The 22807-nt window shown below is 46.6% G+C and overlaps 4 protein-coding genes across 4 annotated transcripts; 3 read left to right on the top strand and 1 right to left on the bottom strand.

Annotated features, from left to right (window-relative positions):
• The first annotated feature begins 376 nt into the window (after window positions 1-376).
• Window positions 377-920, top strand: LOC121456500 (histone H2B type 3-A). The gene has a single exon (XM_041664703.1). It carries the CDS (start codon window positions 406-408, stop codon window positions 784-786), a length of 381 nt encoding a protein of 126 aa, XP_041520637.1. The 5' UTR covers window positions 377-405; the 3' UTR covers window positions 787-920.
• A 3656-nt stretch (window positions 921-4576) lies between these two features.
• On the bottom strand, window positions 4577-5174 carry LOC121456763 (histone H2B type 3-B). The gene has a single exon (XM_041665197.1). The coding sequence runs from the start codon at window positions 5172-5174 to the stop codon at window positions 4794-4796; it is 381 nt and encodes a 126-aa protein (XP_041521131.1). The 3' UTR covers window positions 4577-4793.
• Window positions 5175-5455: 281 nt separating this feature from the next.
• On the top strand, window positions 5456-5923 carry LOC121456710 (histone H2A type 3). The gene has a single exon (XM_041665112.1). It carries the CDS (start codon window positions 5486-5488, stop codon window positions 5876-5878), a length of 393 nt encoding a protein of 130 aa, XP_041521046.1. The 5' UTR covers window positions 5456-5485; the 3' UTR covers window positions 5879-5923.
• A 6400-nt stretch (window positions 5924-12323) lies between these two features.
• Window positions 12324-18188, top strand: LOC121456382 (histone H3.1). Its single transcript, XM_041664457.1, has 2 exons — window positions 12324-12333; window positions 17776-18188. The coding sequence occupies exons 1-2, from the start codon at window positions 12324-12326 to the stop codon at window positions 18186-18188; spliced, it is 423 nt and encodes a 140-aa protein (XP_041520391.1).
• Window positions 18189-22807: the final 4619 nt, after the last annotated feature.

Genomic DNA, 22807 nt, shown 5'->3' with positions numbered 1-22807 from the left:
GGCAGTCGGAAGCTGTCATTTCCTCCTCCAACTAAGCAGGCAATAAGCTTCTCCCTCGTTTTTAATGAGAAACAAATGGCCAGTGATTTGGCTCAACGAGAATCGAGAATCGGGTCCTGCAGCACTGTCCCTGCCACAGCCACAACTGCCAAAGAAACTAAATCTTCCTAGTTAAAACAAAGGGTTCAGACAAAGATGAGACACTGAGCCGGCTCAGTCAACGCACTTTCGGATTGGTTGCGATACTGTCCAATAAGAAAAAAGAACTCGTGTCTCCTAGTTACAACATTTTAGGTTTGTCCAATCAGATGATACTGCTTTGGAGTCCTCATTTAAATATAAGGATGACAAATAACCCTGCCTCCGCCGTCTCCCTGTTCGTCTTGGTGCAGCCAGTGCAGCAGGATGCCGGAGCCTTCCCGCTCCACTCCAGCCCCCAAGAAGGGTTCCAAAAAAGCCATTACCAAGGCGCAGAAAAAGGACGGCAAAAAACGCAAACGGGGCCGCAAGGAGAGCTACTCCATCTATGTGTACAAGGTGCTGAAGCAGGTGCACCCCGACACGGGCATTTCGTCTAAGGCCATGGGCATCATGAACTCGTTCGTCAACGATATTTTCGAGCGCATCGCCAGCGAGGCCTCCCGCCTGGCGCATTACAACAAGCGCTCGACCATCACGTCCCGCGAGGTGCAGACGGCCGTGCGTCTGCTGCTGCCCGGGGAACTGGCTAAGCACGCTGTGTCCGAGGGCACCAAGGCTGTCACCAAGTACACGAGCTCCAAGTGAGGCGCTGCGCGGGCGTCCCCAACCCAAAGGCTCTTTTCAGAGCCACCTTCCAATCTCAAAAAAGGAGCGTGCTACCTGGTGTGATAAAGAACTGTCATTCATTTGATGTACTTTGGGATGGGGATTGTACTGGACATTGGGACACGAAGGTAATACATGCCTTCTTTATAAAGATACATTAATAAAGAAATTGATTCAATTTTGGCCACAGAAAACGTAGTTAAGTGGATGGCTTCCGGGGGCATTTTGGGGTGGACTGCGCGGTTGGGGTGGGGGCGTCAGCAGCGGGGTCTCTCCTCATCTTTTCACCCTATCCATCCGCCTCCCCTATGTCCAGCGGAATGCCGTGTTGAGGCTCAGGTTGTTGTGCTTTCGTGACTGATGCTTTCGGAGCCATCTTCCTCCATCCCTTTGCTTCCTTCCTCCCCTTGCCAGGATTAGACCCTTAGAGCTCTTGCAGACAAAAACAGTTTAAACAGGTCTTCTGTTGTATTTTACTCGAAACGCCTAAAAATGCTATGCACAGCCCCTTGCTCACCAACCTTACCACTAAGCCAAAATCTGGCCAGGGAAAATTCTGACATTTTATCCGTGCATGTATTTAAACGATGAAATGTTCTTTTGTTTCATCTCAATGTATACATGTGTGTGTGCACATGAATGTAGATCATAAAAATGTCTGTATACATTAACACAACTCTATGTTGTGTTATGGTGAAACGTCCTTTTAAATAAAGGAAATCGGTGCCTTTAAAACAACAGCAAAATAATAATAATAATAACCTTATATGTGCTCTGCTCAATTTATGTCTGCATTAATGACTAAGTGCAAGAACAGTCCAAACTACCGTCCCCTTAAAATTCCAATATGAGAGGTTCATTGTATGTGGGAGAAGCTCATCTTCCATGAGCTCCTGGTTGCCCCTGGTTCCGACTGCATGTTGGTTTCTGGGGTGGACAATGGCGTCTTTCTCCTCGCACCACCTCCAGTGACAGGCGCTCATTTGTCAACATTTAACCTCTCACTGTCTCACAGGAAAGGCGAGTCTTTCTGTCAGTAACGTCTTCTTAAAGAGACAGCTTTTTCCCTTGCTCGAAATTCCTAGTTTGTTCCCTAATAATTAGCAAGTTTATCTTGAGCATCTAGCTGAGACTGGGGAATGGCAGTTTCGTCATTTTCTCAGACTGCACGCCTGCAGATCCCTCGTTTCCCCTCCAACCTCACTAACATTAAGTATTCCAGATCCAGAAAACACATTATTTGCATTGTCTTCGTTGCTATTACAAATTCTCACATATTTGCTGTACACTGCTACACTTTCCAATTGTTCAGTGGAATTTTGTACACAGTTAGTTGCTCTCCATTTTCTATATTATAAAATCTCAACAGCACAGTTTTCCACAGTCTTTGTCACCTCCTTAATATTCATAGCCTACAGAAGGACAAATCTTCCCCATTCTGAGCTGTAGCTGCCAAAGTAACACACCTGGGCAGCTTATTCTCAAGTTCCAGTTTTTGTCAGGAAAAAGAATTAAAAATTAAACCATTGTATTACCAACAACTATAAATGTATTGTTATAGAACCATACTTGGAAATTGTGATTGTGTGCTAGATTTGCTCGCTGATTCTATCTTTTGTACTAAAAATGTTTAGGTTCATCTTCCAGGCTCGTCTTTCTCCTGGAGACAAAGGTTACAGTTTATTGAAACCATATGTTATCCCGGACCTAGACGAAGCAGCTGCAAATATTCCTTTAAAACTTGGGGCTGGAGAAATGGCCCAGGGTCAAGAATAGCTCTTGCAGAGGATCTGAGTTCAATTCCTAGCACCCACAATAATTGGGTCATTAATGGCTGACAGCCATCAATAATGCTAGTTCCAAGTGATCTGACCCCCTTTCTGACTTCTGCACACACACACACACACACACACACACACACACACATATATATATATATATATCCTGTTCGTGTTTTGTTTGGTGAGAGTCTCACTGTGTAGCTCTGAATAGCCTAGAACCTGATATGCAGACCACACTGGTGTTGAGCATACAAAGGTTCCCCTGCCTCTGCTCCTGCCTAGCTGCTGCCATTTCAAGTCGACAACACCACGTCTGGCTTCCAAATTCTCTATTTTGGAGACAATTAAGAATACTGGCATGGGTCCATGGTGGTGAATGCCTTTAATCCCAGCACTAGGGAGGTGCAGGCAGGCAGATCTCTGAGTTCCAGGACAGCCTGGTCTATATAGTGAGCTCTAGACCAACAAGGCCTACATAATGACACTGACACACTGGTGTGTTTGTGTGTGTGTGTGTGTGTGTGTGTGTGTGTGTGTGTGTGTGTGTGTAAGAGACAGCAGACACAAGACAGACCGTGGTCTCCCCTATGATGATGGAACATGGTTTATGTTTTCAACTGTAACTAAAGAAGAAATGTACTGGGTCAAGGGTTATGACAAGGCTTCTATTAATGTGTACTTACTTATATCTTTTTATAAAAAAGATGTCAAATGAAAATAATGCTATATACTACACACTAACTACTTGTACCCATGAATGGATCTGAATAAACAACCCAGGCAGGGGGAAGGAAGAGGGCTGAGTGGCATCTCAGTGGTAGAGACTTGGCTAACATACTAGAGGTCCAGAGTATAGTCTCCCACCCAACCCCTCCTCCCATCAAGCCTCAGCGGAAGACTCAGCTTCACTAACATACCATGATTCGTGTCTTAAACAATTGTCTGCTTTCCTGGTGTACCTCTTTAAACACGGAGATAATTTGATTGGCATATTTAAACTTCAATAGAAAACTCTGGAGACCAGCAATTGGTAAAATGTAATATACATCTAATTGCTGTTGGCAGAATTTGAGGCACGAGAAAGATAAAGACAAATTCTCAGAGAAAATCATCTGAAATATCTGTTAAAGAACTTGATTTACTTTGACCTGACTCGTGTTAATGTTCTAACAGTATTTTTAAGACTAATTAAAAACAAAAGTCCTATGTTGTCATTTTCATCTTCGCAGCTAATTGACTTAGTATTTAAAAAAAAATACTTAAGATGCTAACTTTAAAACGTTTGAAGTTGTCAAAAATCCTTTTTATGTGGAAAGGGGGAGGCGGCACAGCTACTGTAGGAAATTCCAGTGGAGACATCTTCTCCCGGCGACTGCCCCTTAACATCTGTCCAAACGTATCTATTATTCTGTGCTAGAGACGGCGATAACTGTCAATATATCTTATAACGGTTCAAGTAATTATCATGAATCCTCTCTCCATAAATAAAAGGCAAACCAAGGAAAGCTGTGTTCTTTCCACAGGTAAGATTTCCTGCCAGACCAAAACGGCATTCTCCGAAAAGAAGAAAAAAATGCTGAGCGTGGAAAATTCTGATACCAATGCTTTACAGAAAATAAAGCAGCTCAGGGCAGCAATTCATTTGCTCAAAACAACAGGATTCTTTCCCAAATCCTTCCATCCCCGAACCACTAACCCTGCTGGCTGCTGCAGTTGGCTAGATCCAGCTTCTGCACACAGGCATTCAGGGTGTCGCCATGCCTTTTCAACCTCGGTTCCAGCAAACCGCTAGGGCAGGATCTATTAGATATATATATATAATGCCAGAATGGTCATATCCAGGGGATAAGACGCCTGTTTATTCCAGGAAACGTTCTAAGGGAACGCAGATCAGAGGCCACCCAGGACGCGCGGCACCCAGAGTCCTACTATTCTTGTGACCTCGCCCACCTGGGGAAGACTTGGGGAGGGGACTCACGCCCCTTGACTCCTCCCGTGGCCATCGTCCACATCCCATCCTTAGGAAGAGCAGAGCAGCTGCAGCCCTACATTCCTTACTCCAAACACATCTCTCTTGGTCGTACCCAGTCCTATCAGGTGCGTGACAACCATCAATGCCTCCACACACTGTGTTCAAGACCCTTTTAACGACTGTATGGGTGGCTCTGAAAAGAGCCTTTGGATTGAGGACGCCCGCGCAGCGCCTCACTTGGAGCTCGTGTACTTGGTGACAGCCTTGGTGCCCTCGGACACAGCATGCTTAGCCAGTTCCCCGGGCAGCAGCAGACGCACGGCCGTCTGCACCTCGCGGGACGTGATGGTCGAGCGCTTGTTGTAATGCGCCAGGCGGGAGGCCTCGCTGGCGATGCGCTCGAAAATATCGTTGACGAACGAGTTCATGATGCCCATGGCCTTAGACGAAATGCCAGTGTCGGGGTGCACCTGCTTCAGCACCTTGTACACATAGATGGAGTAGCTCTCCTTGCGGCCCCGTTTGCGTTTTTTGCCGTCCTTTTTCTGCGCCTTGGTAACGGCTTTCTTGGACCCCTTTTTGGGGGCCGGAGTGGACTTGGACGGATCAGGCATATTAGCTAGCTACTGTGAAGAAACACTTACGCCCGCTGCACCAACTCTATTTGTACGTATCGTATTCAAATGAAGGATCAACATTGCTCGCTTTTGATTGACTACAACTGCACATTACGTCATCGGAGATCAAGGGATATGCAAATTAGGCTCGCCGTGTTCCTTTTCCGATTGGCTAACGCTGCTACCCAATAGAAAGGCGCAGTCTAGCCTCCCTCCCGATCATATATAAGGGCTTGTTGGCGCTTGCGGAGTCGTTAGCGCTAGCTTTTTCGTTGGTTCGTGTTACTCTTTTTGGTTATCAGTTGGAGATGTCTGGTCGTGGCAAGCAGGGCGGCAAAGCTCGCGCAAAAGCCAAGTCCCGCTCCTCCCGCGCCGGTCTACAATTTCCTGTGGGCCGTGTGCACCGCCTACTTCGTAAGGGCAACTACTCGGAGCGGGTGGGTGCCGGCGCCCCGGTGTACCTGGCAGCGGTGCTGGAGTACCTGACTGCCGAGATCCTGGAGCTGGCTGGTAACGCGGCCCGCGACAACAAGAAGACGCGCATCATCCCGCGCCACCTGCAGTTGGCCATCCGCAACGACGAGGAGCTCAACAAGCTGCTGGGCCGTGTGACCATCGCGCAGGGCGGCGTCCTGCCCAACATCCAGGCGGTGCTGCTGCCCAAGAAGACCGAAAGCCACCATAAGGCCAAGGGCAAGTGAGGCCCTTCTGGTCCCTAGTGCTACTTAACGGACACCAAAGGCTCTTTTCAGAGCCACCCACAACCTCAAAAAGAGCTGTACACTGAGCCTGTTACCGCCTGGTACTGGCCAGGGCTGGGTCTCCCGCTTCCTTCCATGCGTTTGTGCATTTCCGCGCGGCGCCTGGGGTGGTGACCGCTCAGGCCAACGGCTTCCGTCTGCAGTTGGCCTAGGGTCTGTTTGGAGGCCCCCGGGGTTTGTCCCCCACCACTCGTGTTAAACACTCGGTTTCCGTTAAGGTTCGTGCTTGAACCTTAGGGGACACTTGGTTTGGCTGGAGTTAGCATTAGGCACTGGAAGGTTAGAAACTGGTGTCTCTAATGTTTCCGGTTCTACTAAAACGTAAGTCCACTCGAGTTAGGGTCTAATCACGTTGAAATTTCCAAAAGCGTCAGGGATTTTTTTTTTTTTTTTTTTTTTTTTGGAAAGCGAACAACTCGAAGTTGTCGGGGACGGGAGCGACACAGCTCAGTGCTGCCCTATATATAAGTGGTAGTATTACAGATAGATGGCCATGATGGTGGTCCAGCAGGCGTTTGGAACTGATCAATCTTACCCACTTAAGTAGCTTAACCTTGAAAAACAAAATAATTAGTCGGTTTTGGTAAAACTAGGTTTGAGAGTGCAGCAATGTCCAATAGTAAAGTTTAAAGGAGAACATGATTAGCATCACATCAAGTAAAATGGGAGTTTTTAGAGAGGATTGTGATTTCTACGGGCAGAATAAAGAATGGTGGGACAGTTACAAATAAAATCACTAACAGTGGGAAAAGTGAGGGTTAAGGGGGATTAAATGAGTTATGACAATTGGTTAAAATGCCACCGAGTTCGACATGTGTCCCCTTTCCTGTTAACTGTGCTATTCTCTTTAAATTTTGGCAATACAGGACAGCAAGACAATTATATAATGCTCAGTATATATACCCTACCAAAACTGGGTCTATTCAAGCCTCCTCAGACACCGTCTGTAATCACAAATCTGTATAAAATATCAACATCTCAAAAACCTGTTTGCCCAAGAATAAGCAATGTATTCAACTGTGAGTCTGAACCACACAATAGACAAAAACTGCATATAGATTGTACAGTCTGCTGGTGGGTGGTGTCAGTAAACCAACGCCCAAGGGTTGGACCTTGAGATCTTCCCCTTATGTATTTAGTGAGAATCTTCAGTTCTAGCTTTAGTTTGTGTGTATTCATAGATTATTGTAGTTTCTTAATCTCTTGAGTGGCAGTTAAACTTAGGAGTTGGATGTTACTATTTAATGGTGTCATGGAAGCATTGTGGAGGAAGATGTACTGAATTAGCTTCTCATCTCCCACTTCCAAGGCTTCCTGTCAAATGCACAACCACCATCCAAAAGGAATATTTAATTTTCCATTAGGGAAAATATAATACAAAGATGTGGCTTGTCTACTGCTCAGGGTTATGTGACCAGTGAATACCAAGAGAGCACAGATTCTGGATGTGTCTATAATATTACAGAAAGTTGGACTGAAACAACCCTGACCTAAAATCTAGTCCTCTGGATTACCATTTCCAGAAATGTAAAGTACCAGCAGCAGCTGCCTTGAAAAGAGAATGTTCACTGGATTCAACACCACATGGCCATGCCTAGGGTATATGCCCAATAAAATGAAAATAGATATCTAGCAGAAGCTACACAGATGCAACGATAGTATCATTTATCCAAGCTAAAAGAGGAGCCCAAATATCCATCAGCTGATGAACAGATCCGCAAGACGGGTTTGTCCTCATAACGGAGTGCTAGTCGACGGAAGGGAATGAAGCACTGATTCATGCACATGACTGGACCTCAGTGTCCAGAACAGGCATGTTCCAACAATAGACACAGGAGCTGGAAGAGGAGAGAACAGAACTTCCTCGTGTGGTTGTGGAAGAAGACACAGGTGATGGTCACAACAAAAGAAAATGTACCAGATGTCCCTCAACTGCTCACATGAAAGTGGTTCATCATATCTTGTAAATCTCACCTAAATTTGAAGAAACTCCGAGTGTGTACCAAATGGACAGAGAAAGGCCAGCAAGATGGGGGAGTAAAGAGCTTGCCATGCAAGCATGAATTCCCAGGTCCCAGGCAGCGCAGGGCCAGGTTAGCACTTGACCATAATTCCAGTGCTTCTAAGGAAGATAGGAAAATCCCTAGAGCTCCCAGGCCAGTTTGCCTGCTATACACAGCAGCTAACAAAGAGACCCTGCCTCAAGGTGGAACCTGAGAACAATACCTGAGATGATCCTCAGACCTCCACACAGGAGGCACATGTTTGCCTGCACTCATACATATACATACATTCATACATGCGCATGTGCATGCACACACACAGGGGGGCAAGGGAGGGAGAGATGGAAGCCTGGAAGTGGGGCGGGGGCCAGAAGGAAGACCGATGTGTTCCTGTGCTTGCTTTCTAGAGCAACACTGACCCAGCTCAGGTAGGAGGAGGTTGAACTCAGGTACCCGAGCTGCCATCATCAGAGACCACGTGGAAGAGCAGGTATGGACATCCTGATACCGCAGCCCCTCTGGACCGCCCTTGGCAGTTCCTCTTGGCAGGTCCGGCCCACATGCGTATTGTGTGGGAGCATGGAGGTCTTTTCCTGACCCACAAGCCTGTAGTAGAATGATCTTAGGACACTCCCCACGTGTCCCTATGCACTGCTCTTTATTGAAGACAGGAAAAAGAGATAGAGGGTTCCAGAAGCATGCAGCTGGAGCCAGCTCTGGAAAGAGCTGCAGAAACTGTTTGCAGGGTGTGGGAGCGCTCCACCCGGCTCCCCAGCATCCTAGTTCCTCTTCTAGGTGTAGATCTTTCCTCCAGCCCTGCCTCCCACATTTGGTCTCAGCTCTGTGGGACCATTTCTTTGCAGGCTCATCCACATGTCCAATAATCCCCCACATCAAAAAATTAAAAATAGACCTATTTTAATAGATCTCTCCAACTCCTGGGCGTCTATCCAAAGGAAATGAAATCAGTGTGTGGAAGAGACATATGGACTGACACGTTCTTTGTGGCGCTGTCAACGGCTAAGACATGGGACTCACCTAGATGTCTATACAGGAGCAAATATATCTTCAAAATGCGGTATATACACCGGGCAGTGGTGGCACATGCCTTTAATCCCAGCACTCGGGAGGCAGAGGTAGGCGGATTTCTGTGAGTTGAAGGCCAGCCTGGTCTACAGAGCAAATTCCAGGACAGGCTCCAAAGCTGCACAGAGAAATCCTGTCTTGAAAAAAAAATGACATATACACAGATTAAATACTACATAGGTTTGAAAAGCAGCATTTCATTTGTTATCATGTGGATGAACCTAGAGGACATTACAGTATCCCTTGGTGTCTATAGGGGGATTGGTCACAGGAACCCCAGTACTTTAAATTATGTCAACATAACTTCTAGTACATAATGTGATATATTATAGGGTAAGTAGTTGTGCTGGGTTGATCAAGAATCATTCTCATAAAGCTCTCTGCATGTGCAGAAGAGATGACGAGAGAGAGAGAGAGAGAGAGAGAGAGAGAGACAGGAGCTGGAGCGCCAGGAAAGGTCAGCTGGAGAGTCAGCAAAGCTTCTCTGGGGGGTTAGTGGCTTCGCCCAAGGACTGTAGAGGCTGCAGGTTTTCATACTGTCCCTCCAGCCGTGACCCGGGGTTCACACAAGTGCCAGACCAGTTGCACTCGGGCTGTGTAAGCAGCAATTTCTCCCTAATGTGATGAGCTGCAAAGCCCTGGGCTCAGGAAGCAGGGAGGGATCGCAGGCCTCCGTGTTGCTCACCACAGGTGTAGGCTGCTACAAGGAGGGTCCCCCTTTTCTGTGTTATCACCCCAAACCATGATTCCACAAGCTTCCACCTCTTCCCCAAGCTGCATGCCTACAGCACCTGCTGGACAGTCCCACCTCCTAACTGCCAATGGCAGCTCACCCTCACTGGTGTCCAGATCACATGAGGTGGTCCTCACCCTGGTGATTCAATTCAGAAAAACAGACAAAATGTACCTGTTTTGTATTCTGTGTATGCGTGAGTTGCTATGATAAAAATATGCACACAGAAATTAGATAATTGCCTCAATTAAATTAAAATGCAACCTACAGAATGAGGAACAATTATTTATTTTTTATTTTTATTTTTATTTTATTTTATTTTGGTTTTTTCGAAACAGGGTTTCTCTGTAGCTTTGGAGCCTGTCCTGGAACTAGCTCTGTAGACCAGGCTGGTCTCGAACTCACAGAGATCCCCATGCCTCTGCCTCCCGAGTGCTGGGATTAAAGGCGTGCGCCCCCACTGCCCAGCTAGAACAATTAATTTGTAGCCATACATTTGATCAGAGAATAATACCCAAAATAGCTCTACGTTTCACTTTTAACAACTCAAATTTTAACTAGGCAAAGGACCCTAATAGGGATTTCTGTAAAGATACTCACGATCTTTGACATCATTACAGCCACTAAACAATCAGACAATGGAGAGGTGTCGCCTCATTCCTGTTACGATGGCTGTTGTTTTAAAAAAAAAAAAAATGTGTCCTCTTCCTTCCAAGACTCTCATAAGCTTATAGTCCTTTATATCATCCTATCTCTGCCTAGGAGATAAACTCTGCAGTGTTGTGGCCAGCTCACCACCTCACAGTTTACTACCCTCGACTAGCTAACAGCGACATAGAGAGGGGCAGAGAGGCACATTTGTGTTAAGTATGCCCTGCACATAATGTTAAACAGTTATTTGATAAAGTTAATTTAAAACAAAGGACTTCTTCCCAGTCTGGTCAATGATGTAGAGAAGGAAAGAAATTGAGCTTCCACAGCAAGCAGAATAGAGCTGAGGGGACAGTGGAGTCCCACAACTGAGCTCCCGCCCCCCCCCCCCCCCAAGTTCCACCTCCATCCCCACCTTCCACCCTTAATACTACAAGCTAAACCTCCATTTGATCCTTTCCCACAATGCCAGTAGTGCGACTCGGGTTCTGATTGGGAGAAATTTGACAGGAAAAGGAAACTACGGGCCCTAGAAAGAAGTTCTTTGCCAGATATTAAGACGCTGCTCTGCAGTTGCATGCAGTCTTGCACAGCGCGTCTTCACTCTGGGAAGCATTGTTTAGACTTGTTGGAATTGCAAAGCAGATTTAAGATTAAAGCCGTGGGACTCGTGCGTGCAGCGCACAGCTTGGTTAACCACCCCGGTGACGATTGCACAGAGTTCGGCCTTCGGGAGGTCTGGGGTGCAGGAGTGTAGGAGTGTGAGCGCCGGAGCTCAGCGAAGGTTTCCGGCGGCCTCTGGTGGGCACCTTGGCATTGGGTGCTGGAGAAGCGGTGCTCTTTGCACGCTTCGGCTCTGGAACCTGGACTTGCTCAAGGGCGTTTTCCGTCAGCGGCTGCTTGGGATGCGGCCGCCCGGGGCGGATGCTCTGCAGCCTCCCAGTCTCTGCCACAGCTCATCCCTGGCTCCCTCAGGATTTCAAATACCACTAGCTGCTGGTGTCTCACAAGGTCGTGTATTCCCAGAGGCAAGAGATACGGTTCTTTCTGAAAGTGAAGCCATTTTCCTCACATCACTAGGTGTACCGGATAGTGCTGTCCCGGTTCCGGGCACCACCCACGGACGACCCGCGTTCCCTTCCTCGGGATGATGCAGCGCCTCCCCGCGGCCGCATCCCTGAAACTCGGCTTCTGCTTCCCTTTGCGGTATTCGCTCACGGCTGTGTTTAGACTACACATACATATTTAGAAACAAAACACGATGATGGTCAGTGCTTTCCTTTTTTACCAAATCCGTAAAAATGCAACACAGTTTGATTTCTGTCTTTTTCTCGACTCGCGATTGGAACTATGTGGGCTACCTTTTCCATACTCTGACTTGGTCTAAATAACCATTGTTATTATTTCTTGTTGCCCAGATTGTGACGTGTGACGTAGTGTCCTGTGGAAGACCCTTGAGTCTAGCCCATCCGTGAAAGTATTTGCCTCAAGAAATCTTTTAATTTTTTCAGATCCAGCTGTGTTTTATTTTGTTCGAAAAAGGGTCTTTTCAACGTAGCCTAAGCGACCCTCAAAATTGTTATCCTGATTCAGCTCAAGTGCTGCAAATGTAGCATGGACTACCATGCCCTGCTATCCTTAGATCTTTGAGTCATTTCTTTCTTTCCGTATATTTTAGATTTATTAGCGTATATTAACTGTGCGTAGTAATGGTTTTCATTTTGATAATTTTATACATGTATATGATGTTTGTTCATAGCTACACACACCATCTCTCCCTTCCCCCCATCACCTTCCTCTTCATAAATACCCCCTCCCATTTTCACATCTTTTAAAAAATGTCTAGCTTCCACATGCTAGAGAATCCACACACTGCTTCCCTCTCAGGATCTGGCTTCTTTGACTTAACACAATGATCTTGAGTTCTATCCATTTTTCCAGCAAATAACATTAATTTACTTTTTTCTCATTTCTTTATTTTTTTTTCTATTTCTCCCCTCCATTTTTTAAAATAGTGTTTCACTATGTAGCCCTGACTGGCCTTAAACACACCGAGATCCACCTGCCTCTGCCTCCCAAGGGCTGGGATTAAAGGTGTGTGCCACCACCGCCCAGCCATATTCCATTGCTACTGACAGAATAAAGTATTCTGTTTTCTTTAACCAGATAGGTTAGGTTTTCTTTTTTAGCTACTTGGCTTAGAGGGCAAAGTCAGTGCTGTGGTCCGCACGTGGCCCAGAGTCACACACTGAAACATCGTCAGCAGTGTGAGAACGGCCAACAGTGGGGCCTTCAGGAGGCGTGAGTCAAGCAAGAGCCCTTAAGAAAGGCTCGAGGTGAAGGTTCTCACTCTTCAAATAAAGGCAGTGAGAAGCCGCTATCCACGGCCACCACCAGACATCGAATCCACCTGCCTGGGCCTTGGCTTTCCAGCTCCCAGAACTGTGAGAAATGAGTCTCTGATGTTATAAATTGCCCAGTCTATATAATTTCATAGCTTGTGATCATATATATGTGTAACTAAAATTTACTATGTATTTTGTTTTGGCCCATAGACCCGGTTTATAACTCCTAGAGCCTCCTGCCTTTTAAATTAAGCAACAAAAACCCTAAGCATATGTTTGTTCTGTTAAGGTACTTGGCCTTTTTCCTTGATTCTTGAAGCAACTTTTGAAAAAATTTTATTTATTTATATATTTATTTATTTATTATAGTGTTCTGCCTGTATGTCTGCCTGCAGGCCAGAAGAGAGTAACAGATCTCACTATGGCAGAGGGGAGGGTATGAGACGCCATATGGTTGCTGGGAATTGAACTCAGGACCTCTGGAAGAGCATCCAGTATTCTTAATGGCTGAGCCCCTTGAAGCAACTTTTGGTGAGATTCAGAACTATAGAAATAATCTTTTGTATCTGGGGTCCTTTAGGCCTCAGAAAGGAAACCCTCCCTCCCCTGTCCCTCCCTGTGCCCACTCACACCCTCCTTTTTGCTTTGTATTTTTTAAACTAATCCTTTTTCTTCTGTAGGCAGGCCACAGAGACTGGAATCTCTCTTTCTCAAGATTCCTAGGTCACAGGACCTAGGAATATCCTCTAACCTTCCCTGCCTTTCTGCCTTGGATCCAGCCACACAGACATTCTCAACCTACCTTTTTGATGATCACAGCCCCCCCCCACACACACACACCCCAAGTTTCATTGGCGTGTCCGCTCCACAGAGAGACCAAGAGAAATTCAAGGAGACAGGTCTGGCCAGGCTTAGCCAATTACATCCACTTCAGATCATAACCTTTTTGCCCTAAGAGTTGTGCACACTTTAATCATGGCTGTGCAGTAAGGGAGCTGCTGGACACCAGATTCGTGGAATGCCCCCAAGGTGAAGAGTCTCACACACCAGGAGGGAGTGCCACGTGACACTGCAGGGATAGAAACTCCTGTGCTCAGGACCCACTGGCCATTTGGATCCTTTAAAATAGTCTTTGGGTCTGAAAAAACCTGGGATAAAACCGGACTCACTGAACATAGCGGACAATGAGGACTACTGAGAACTCAAGAACAATGGCAGTGGGTTATTGATCCTACTGCACATACTGGCTTTGTGGGAGCCTAGGCAGTTTGGATGCTCACCTTACTAGACCTGGATGGAGGTGGGTGGTCCTTGGACTTCCCACTGGACAGGGAACCCTGATAGCTCTATCGGCTGACAAGGGAGGGGAACTTAATTGGGGGAGGGGGAGGGAAATGGGAGGAAGTGGTGGGAAAGAGACAGAAATCTTTAATAAATAAATAAACGGAAGAAAAAAATAAAAAATAAATAAAATAGTCTTTGTACCCAAGCCAGGCGGTGGTGGCGCACGTCTTTCATCCCAGAACTCGGAGGCAGAGGCAGGTGAATCTCTGAGTTCGAGGACAGCCTGGTTTACAGAGCTAGTTCCAGAACAGCCAGGGCTACACAGAGAAACCCTGTCTCAACAACCCTCCCCCACCCATCCCTACCTCCCTTTCAAATAAAATAAAATAAAATAAAGCAGGGTACTGGTGGTGGCACACGCCTTTAATCCCAGCACTTGGGAAGCAGAGGCTGTGAGTTTAAGGTCAGCCTGGTCTACAGTGCAAGTTCCAGTTCAGGCTCCAAAGCTACACAGAGAAGAAAACCTATCTCGTAAAGCAAAATAAACAAACAAAAAAGTCTGCAAAAAATTTATCAGCATTTCCCTGAGTTCTGTGAAGATTCAAACAAAAGCTTTTTATCAGTCCAATCGGTCACCCCATTAAGCTCTGTAGGATCCAGTTTTCTCCCATCGGCTCCCAGCAGACTAATATGAGGTACGCCATTTTCTCGTAGCTTTCTCCTGTTGCTGAAAACTGGATGCAGACTTTGGGGCATGAGTCGTGTGACCTTTGACCCAGCCCTGCTCTACTAAGCATGAGCCACATCCCACCATTAAACCCTCCGGGGTGTAGATATAGACACTGCATTGTGTTGGAAAGTTCATTAGCACAAGACCTATCTTATGGATTATGTTCAAATCATGGTGTAGGAAAATCTGACATCTGACAGGATTAAGGTATATTTAAATAGGATCAGTTCCACTGTCTAAGACAGGCGTAGCACGTCATCTGCTCAGAGCACAGACACAAACCATAGCTTCCTGATGCCACGATGAAGCCAGGATATTCGAAGGACAGTGATCTTTTAACACAAGGAACTTTGTAAGCACAACTCATCATATTTGACAGTGTGGTGGTTTGAATAAAAATGGTCCCCATAGGCTCACGGAGAGTGGGATTATTTGAAAGGATTAGGACCTGTGGCCTTGTTGGAAGTGTGTCACTGGAGATGGGCTTTGAGGTTTCAAACTCTCAAGCCAGTCCCAATGTCTCTCTTCCTGCTGACTGTGGATCTGGATGCAGAACTCTCAGCTCCTTCACCAACACCATGTCTGCCTGCTTCCCACCACGACACTAACAGGCTAAACTTTTGTATCTGCAAACCAGCTCCAATTAAATGTATTTCACCATAAGAGTGGCTCATTGGTTAATGGCCCTTATTGTTCTAAGGACCCAGGTTAGTTCCTGCCCCTCTTCCAGTGGCTCACAAAATGGTGCACTTAAACCGACACAGCCACACACACAAATCAATCAATAAATCTCTTAAAATTAATAAAACTTCTCTAACATTACTAAAACATAACATTATTCTTGCTGGTACTAGACAGTTATAAACGGTAAACTCTGAAAGTAAGAATTAGTCATTTCTCATCATGGAAAAGAATAGGTAGCTCACCAACAAAAACCCCAGTATCACACTTCCCAAACAAGGGGATCAGAGCTGCTGGAACCTTTACATGTGAGCTATGTGAGCAAGGATGACCTCCCGATTTGACTACCTTTACCTCCCAAGTACGGGACTACAAGTAGGTGTCAACATGCCGAGCTTCCCTGTGATCCTCTTGAATGAAAGTCGAGACTGTGTGAAAAAGCTGGAGAAGAATCACTGAGATCTTAAAAGCTGTTTCTGGTTCTGGGAGAGTGTGGGGCAGGTAGAAGGGGCTTTCCTGAGACAGTGGGAAGAAGGGTGTCTAAAGGACAGGTGATCTTACACGGGCCTGTTCTAAAAAGTTGTCTTAGTAACCCTCCCATTGCTCTAAGGAGACACCAGGACCAAGACAGAGTACAAAAGGAAGCTTTGCGTTGGGGTCTTGCTTACAGAGGCAGAGGGTGAGTCCGTGATCAGCGTGGTGGGAAGCATAGAGGCCGGCAGACAGGCCAGCCGGGGGCTGCTGAAGTAGGCTTGCTGAAGAGAGCTTGCTTTCTTACACCCAGATAGGCAGGCAGGAGGTTGAGCAAGCCTAGGGAGGGCTTAGGAAACCTGAAAGCCCAACTCCAGCGAAAACACCTCCTCTAAAGACCACGCCTCCTACTCCTTCCTAACACACTTACGGAAGAGAGGAAGCATTTAAATATGTGAGCCTGTGAGGGCTGTTCATATTCAAACCACCACAAGGGTCTTTAAGGGGAGAAAGCAGCTGATCCAAAGTTGGGGCAGGAATACAAACCAAACAAAAGACCACATCTGCTGAGATCGATCGGTGAGAGCTAGAAGTTCAGCTAATTGTTAGTGTAGCCAAGTTGGGAACCTGTGGTGCTGTGTCAAGACTTTGTCATGAGCCAGCAAGGGCACAGCAGGGGCATTTTTAGATTTTTTAAATAATTCTTTTAATTTTAAAAATATTTTTTATTTTAAAGTACTTTTAATTTTAAAATATGTTAATGCTAAAATATTTGTAATGTTAGAATAGTTTTAATTTAAAATACTTTTAAATGAATTTTTTTAATTTTAAATCTTTTAAAGTGTTTTAATATAAAAAATATTTTTTAGGGGGCTGGAGAGATGGCTCAGTGGTTAAGAGCAGTGTCTGCTCTTCCAGAGGTCCTGAGTTCAATTCCCGGCAACCACATGGTGGCTCACAACCATCTGTAATGAGGTCTGGTGCCCTCTTCTGGCCTGCAGACGTACATACAGACAGAATATTGTATGCATAATAAATAAATAAATAAATAAATATTTTAAAAAAATTATTTTTTAGGCTGGGCGGTGGTGGCGCACACTTTTAATCCCAGCACTCGGAAGGCAGAGGCAGGCGGATCTCTGTGATTTGGGGGCCAGCCTGGTCTACGAGAGCAAGTTCCAGGACAGGCTCCAAAGCTACAAAGAAAACCTGTCTCAAAAAACAAAACAAAACAAAATTTTTAATATTTTACTATAAAGATATTTTGTGTGTTTACGGGCGTTTTGCTTGCACGTATGTTGTGTACCACTTGACTGCCTGGTGCCAGCAGAAGGTGGTGTTGGATCCCTTGAGATGAGTTACAAGTGGATGTGACCATCATGTGGGTGCTGGGTACTGAACCGGGGTCCTCTGGAAGAACAGATACTCCGCTTAACTGCTGAACCACCTCCAGACCTCGACTACTTTTCTAATAACCCAGAACTCGGGAAAATTTGCCTAGTTGCCGGAAAAAGAAAGCACGCAGAATTATATGTTCTTTGAGACTTGGCAGTTGAGGCAGGGTTGTTAAAAAAAAAAAAAAGGCGCTGAGAAATTGACTTAAACTTTTCTACAGTCCCCGCTGCCCGCTGCCGTCCTACCCAGAGCGGCGCCACTAACAACTCTAGAGATAGCGGCAAGAGGAGAGAATTTAAAGGGAAGGCTGTAGAGCGGAACGCCCCATGGACCAATCAGAACTCAGTATTCAATCATGCCACCTGATGGGCGACCAATAGGAATGCAGAGGGGTCTATAAAAGCCGTGCCCGCAGGCCATTTTGTGCCTTTGAGGAACAGCGAAGGAAGGCTTCGGAGGCATGGCTCGCACCAAGCAGACAGCGCGGAAGTCGACGGGAGGCAAGGCTCCACGCAAGCAGTTAGCCACGAAAGTGGCACGCAAGAGTGCACCGGCCACTGGCGGCGTGAAGAAGCCGCACCGCTACCACCCGGGCACGGTGGCGCTCCGCGAGATCCGGCGCTACCAGAAGTCCACCGAGCTGCTGATCCGCAAGCTGCCGTTCCAGCGCTTGGTGCGCGAGATCGCCCAGGACTTCAAGACCGACCTGCGCTTCCAGAGCTCGGCCGTGATGGCTCTGCAGGAGGCCTGCGAGTCCTACCTCGTGGGGCTCTTCGAGGACACCAACCTGTGCGCCATCCACGCCAAGCGGGTGACCATCATGCCGAAGGACGTCCAGCTGGCTCGGCGCATCCGCGGAGAGCGAGCCTAGACCCCATGGGCTCCCGGTCCCTGCAGCACCACCAACCCAAAGGCTCTTTTCAGAGCCACCCACAAAATCCTAAAAAAGCGGTTGTAACCTAGATTGGATCTCATTGGAGATCTAGACGAGTCGACTGGGACGCCCTTAGCCGCGGACCCGTTAAGCTGTTTGGTCCGCAGTTCCGTCCCTATTTAACTAGGCCTTCGCTTACAAGGCGTAGTAGCCTCAAGGTTGGCAGTTGTGACTGGTCCTGCCTAGTAAAGGAGCCCCACAGGTGGCAAACCCACTGCCACAACCATAGTGTTGGCCTGGTGTGCTCTTCTGTACCAGCACCACTCACCAGTTGGGTTAACTGCCATTACTAGGAGCCCAGCAGATCTTGTGCTTCGGATAACTCACCTGATTTAAAAAGGCTGCTGGCTACTCCTGTGCATTAGAAGTTAGTCTTTCTCCTATGATGGAAAGCACAGGGAACTGTGTTTTATTAAATTCTAGCCTGTGTTAACTTTGCCCATCTGCTAGGGCAGCTAAGGAAAAAGTTTCCAGGGACACATCCAGTGTAGTAAGGAAGCTGCTAGTTAGCTCCCGGCTGCTCAGCCCCAAAATAATCACACAGAAACTATATTAATTAAATCACTGCTTGGCCTATTAGCTCTAACTTCTTGTCAGCCAGCTCTTACATTTTAATTTAACCCATTTCTAGTAATCTGTGTATTGCCACGTGGCTGTGGCTTACCGGGTAAAGTTCTGTCTGGCTCTGGCAGGGCTACATGGCTTCTCTCTGTCTCCACCTCCTTTCTCCCAGCATTCTGTTTAGTTTTCCCTGCCTGGCTCCTCCCCTATAGCTCTGCTATAGGTCCAAAGCAGTTTCTTTATCATTAATGGTAATTACAGCATACAGAGGGCAATCCCACATCAATCCAGAGGATCCTGTGTTAGACTCTGACTCTCCACTTAGGGTAGGGAGTTTAGCCAATAGCTGTTGACTCACCCTAAGTGGTAAGCAATAGGATCTCTAGTTTAGAAGTTCAAGAGGATGTTTTGCCCTGGGATTTTACTCTCTGGATGTCACTAGCCCCGATTTCTCATGTGTCCAGTACTGTGTAACAGGCTTCTGAATAATACAAAGAGCTAATGGTGTACCAGGGACGACAGGCATAGAGAATAATCAGCCTTCTCAGAAATCAAACAGGAAGGAACCTAAATTGAACTGCATAGTGGAGGCCTGGGGGGAATAGCCTGAATATATGACTGAGGTTAATTTAAAAAAAAAAAAAACCTGATTGCATCATGGCTTACTGACAGCGGTTCTGTTGGACTTATATTTAAATTGAGTGCTTTACCCTTTAAAAAAAAATCTATTATAAAACTAAAAAAAAAAAACTTTACCTCTGTTACATAGTGAAATCATCCATTAATGGCTTTGTTAAAGAGATAACCAAGGACCACCTAGTGTGGTGGGATGATCTGAGGTCAGGGTGAGAGGTGTCTTTGTAAGAAGAAATGAGAACACACACACACACACACACACACACACACACAGGGGACCCCATGAGGACCTAGAGAAGACTTGCAAGCCAAGGAGAGGAGAGCAGCCTTAAAGACTCAGCCCTCCAGAACCTTTCAGACAGGAAGAAATTTAGCGTTGCCAGCGGCGGTGCAGCATGCCTGTAGTCTCAGCACCTGAGACACTGAGATGGGAGACCACAAGCTTCAGGCCAGGCTGGAATACATAGCAAAACCTCACCTTTTTTTTTAAATGTCTATGCAAGATCTCCTGAGTAAATTGGGAGCATGGGGACCATGGGAGAGGGTCGAAAAAGAGGGGAGAAAAGAGGGGAGCAGAGAAAAATATATAGTTCAATAAGAACATTTTTTTTTAAAAAAAATGTCTATGACTTAATCTCCTAAACAGGCCCATAGCATGAGCACAGCTGGTGTTACTTGATGGTAGTATCAGGTGTGGGTTCCCACGGATACGAGGAAAGAAGACACAGAGGCATGCTAAGGACAATTTCTCTTTAGCCTTTCCAGCAGCGGGGCGGGGCAGGACGTGGGGGGTGGAGGAGTCAGCTATGGTGAACTGCTCACTGTAGCTCAGCAAAGGGCTTTTTTTTTTATTGTTATACAATTCACACCTTTAGCAAGTCAATTTCTGTATACCAAAACTGAAGTAATAAGAGTGGCGGGGCTGCGTTCCCAGCACCCCGGCCGCCTGCTCGGCTAGCTTATGCCCCGAAATAACAACACACAAACTGTATTCATTTAATCACTGCTTGGCCCTTTAGCCCTAGCCCTTACTGGCTAATTCTCACATCCCGATCAACCCATCTCTAATAATCTGTGAGAACCGGTCTTACCGGGAAGATTCTAGCCTAGTCCATCCTGGGTCGGAGCTTCATGCCGGGAGTGGGGCATGGCGTCTCTCTCAGGCTTCTGCTCCTGAGAGGAAAGCTGTCGAGACTCTGAGCTCACTTCCTCTTCCTCCCAGTATCCTGTTCTGTTTACTCCTCCCACCTATCCTCTAACCAATAAAATGGGCCAGGGCAGTGCCTTTATTAGCCAATGACCTTCCTCCATCACAAAACCTCTTATTTAAGCTCCCCTTAGAGACAATGTCAACACAAATTCCCAAAATCCCAGGATGTCTCAGTTTGCTGAGTCCTTCTGTGACTAGGTTTTGCATAGGCTTTGAACCCTTAGGGAACTCTCAGATGAGATTTACATACTCCAAACGGTAGGTTCAGGACACAAAAGGTAGCGGTCACAAAAAGCAAATCAAAGCTAGGTTCTAGGACTCTGGAATCAAACCAGCTGCAGGATTCTGCAGGAACCACAGTAGAACACTTGCCTAGCTGTCCAAGTTCCGGGCTTAGACCCTAACTACCACATCTCCTCAACAACAACAACAATAGGAATACTTTGGTTTTCCTGCCTTCGCAGAGCACAGGGAAGGCCTTCTGGAATTCAAAACAAGAGAAGCTATGTACTCTTGCTCTCCCTGTAAGTATAGTGGGAATTACGAGACTCTGGAGCTATTGGTCACAGGGGAAACAGTCCTGCAGAGAAAGACAGATGATCACCAGCTCGGATCTGAGGTGCTGGACTGGCCTTAGATCAGCCAGTCACTGGGGACCATGTTCCCGAGGCCCCATTTTGTAAAGTGCCCTACCCCGATCAGATGTGTGGAAACAGACTCAAAAGTTCTGTTGCTTGCTTGAGGGGCACAGCATCATCTAGAGAATGCTGAAGTCTAACATTCTTTCCTCCAACCTCCTGTAAGTTAATAACGCTGAAAAGACTCCAGAGGAAAAATTCCACATGCTTGCAAATGAACGGTGCCACGCAGGTTGGCCCCTGAGTGTGTCCTTTGGATCTGGTGTATCCTGTGCTGTACCAAGACAACCTCAGCAATTTCTGCTTTTTCTTCAAGCCCCTCTCCCTCTCTTGGTCCAGAGTGTTCGGTGTGTCTGTCTCTTCTAAGAGCCTTTTTTATTTCAAAGGTGAACTCAGCCTACCCTTTTCTGTATTTTAAGCTTCAGTGGCATCTGGGAGTCGCTGACCTTGGATGGTCCTTCCCCTGGGCTGCTCAACTCTTAGATAGGGAACAGGTCATTAGGACTTTGTATTTTATTTACAGACCATTTATGTTGAGCTGGTTAAGAGCTCCTGCTGCTCTTGCAGAGGACCCAAGTTCAGTTCCCAACACTCATATCGTGGGGCAGCCCACAAGGACCTGCAACTCCAGCTCCAGGGTCTCTACACCTCTGGCCTCCAAGGGTAATGCTCTCTCATATACAGACCCATATACACTGTAGAAGGACACAAGATCCCCTTGCACACAGATGGCAATAGAGAAATCAGAATTGTTAAGCATGCATGCTCTCCTTGCTTTGGGGCTCATGCTGTCCCCGTCATCAGGAACATGACTGACTGGAGGTAATGATGTTCACCTCGTGGGCAAAAAGACGAGACGGGGAGTGTCTACCATTCCCATGCCCTTCGTGGACACACCCAGGCATCCGAACACCCTTGCTTCTACCACTTCTTAATCATGCCTCACTGTGGTGGCCATGGCATTGTAGAGGACATTCCAACAGAATTCCAACAAGCACTCACGGGGCAGTGTATCATACAGATTATCCTGGTAAGTTATCGTGTGTTGAGAGCTGACTCTCTTCAAGTGTCCCATGTCACAGGCTAGCCGTGAATCCTGTGACAGGGAGAAAGGAGGACAGCAAACAACCAAAGGCATTAAAGCAGCGTTGCCCTTGGCAACAGCTAGAAGGGAAAAAAAGCTATTCCCAGCAGGGGTAACTGCTGTTTATCCCGGCAGTGCTGGACTGGCAAGGTGGCTCCGCAGGTAAAGGGGCTTGTTGCCAGCCTGATGTGACCCGAGTTTGACCCCTAGGATGCACATGGAAGGAGAGAATCAATTTCTGCTAGCTTTTTTTTTATGACGACCACATGTGTGCCCATGGCACTCCCCCCATACACAATTAAATAAATAATAAGTTATAAATGCCTACAGTGCAAACAAAAACCCAGAGGTTTGCCCACAGATGAAAACATTCTGCTCTGCAAGAAAAATCTCTCAATCGGGAACTTGAGCAGTTAGCAAGATCAGC

Source organism: Microtus oregoni, unplaced genomic scaffold, assembly GCF_018167655.1.
Source record: "Microtus oregoni isolate MIOR12 unplaced genomic scaffold, Mior012 000015F_ref0000493, whole genome shotgun sequence".
NCBI classification, from domain to species: domain Eukaryota; kingdom Metazoa; phylum Chordata; class Mammalia; order Rodentia; family Cricetidae; genus Microtus; species Microtus oregoni.
Note: the sequence above shows the minus strand (reverse complement) of the source record. Positions and strands in the feature narration are given on the sequence as shown.

Excerpts from the sequence above, each read along its gene's own strand:
- LOC121456500 (XM_041664703.1), top strand. The coding sequence starts at position 406 with ATGCCGGAGCCTTCCCGCTCCACTCCAGCCCCCAAGAAGGGTTCCAAA.
- LOC121456763 (XM_041665197.1), bottom strand. The coding sequence starts at position 5,174 with ATGCCTGATCCGTCCAAGTCCACTCCGGCCCCCAAAAAGGGGTCCAAG.
- LOC121456710 (XM_041665112.1), top strand. The coding sequence starts at position 5,486 with ATGTCTGGTCGTGGCAAGCAGGGCGGCAAAGCTCGCGCAAAAGCCAAG.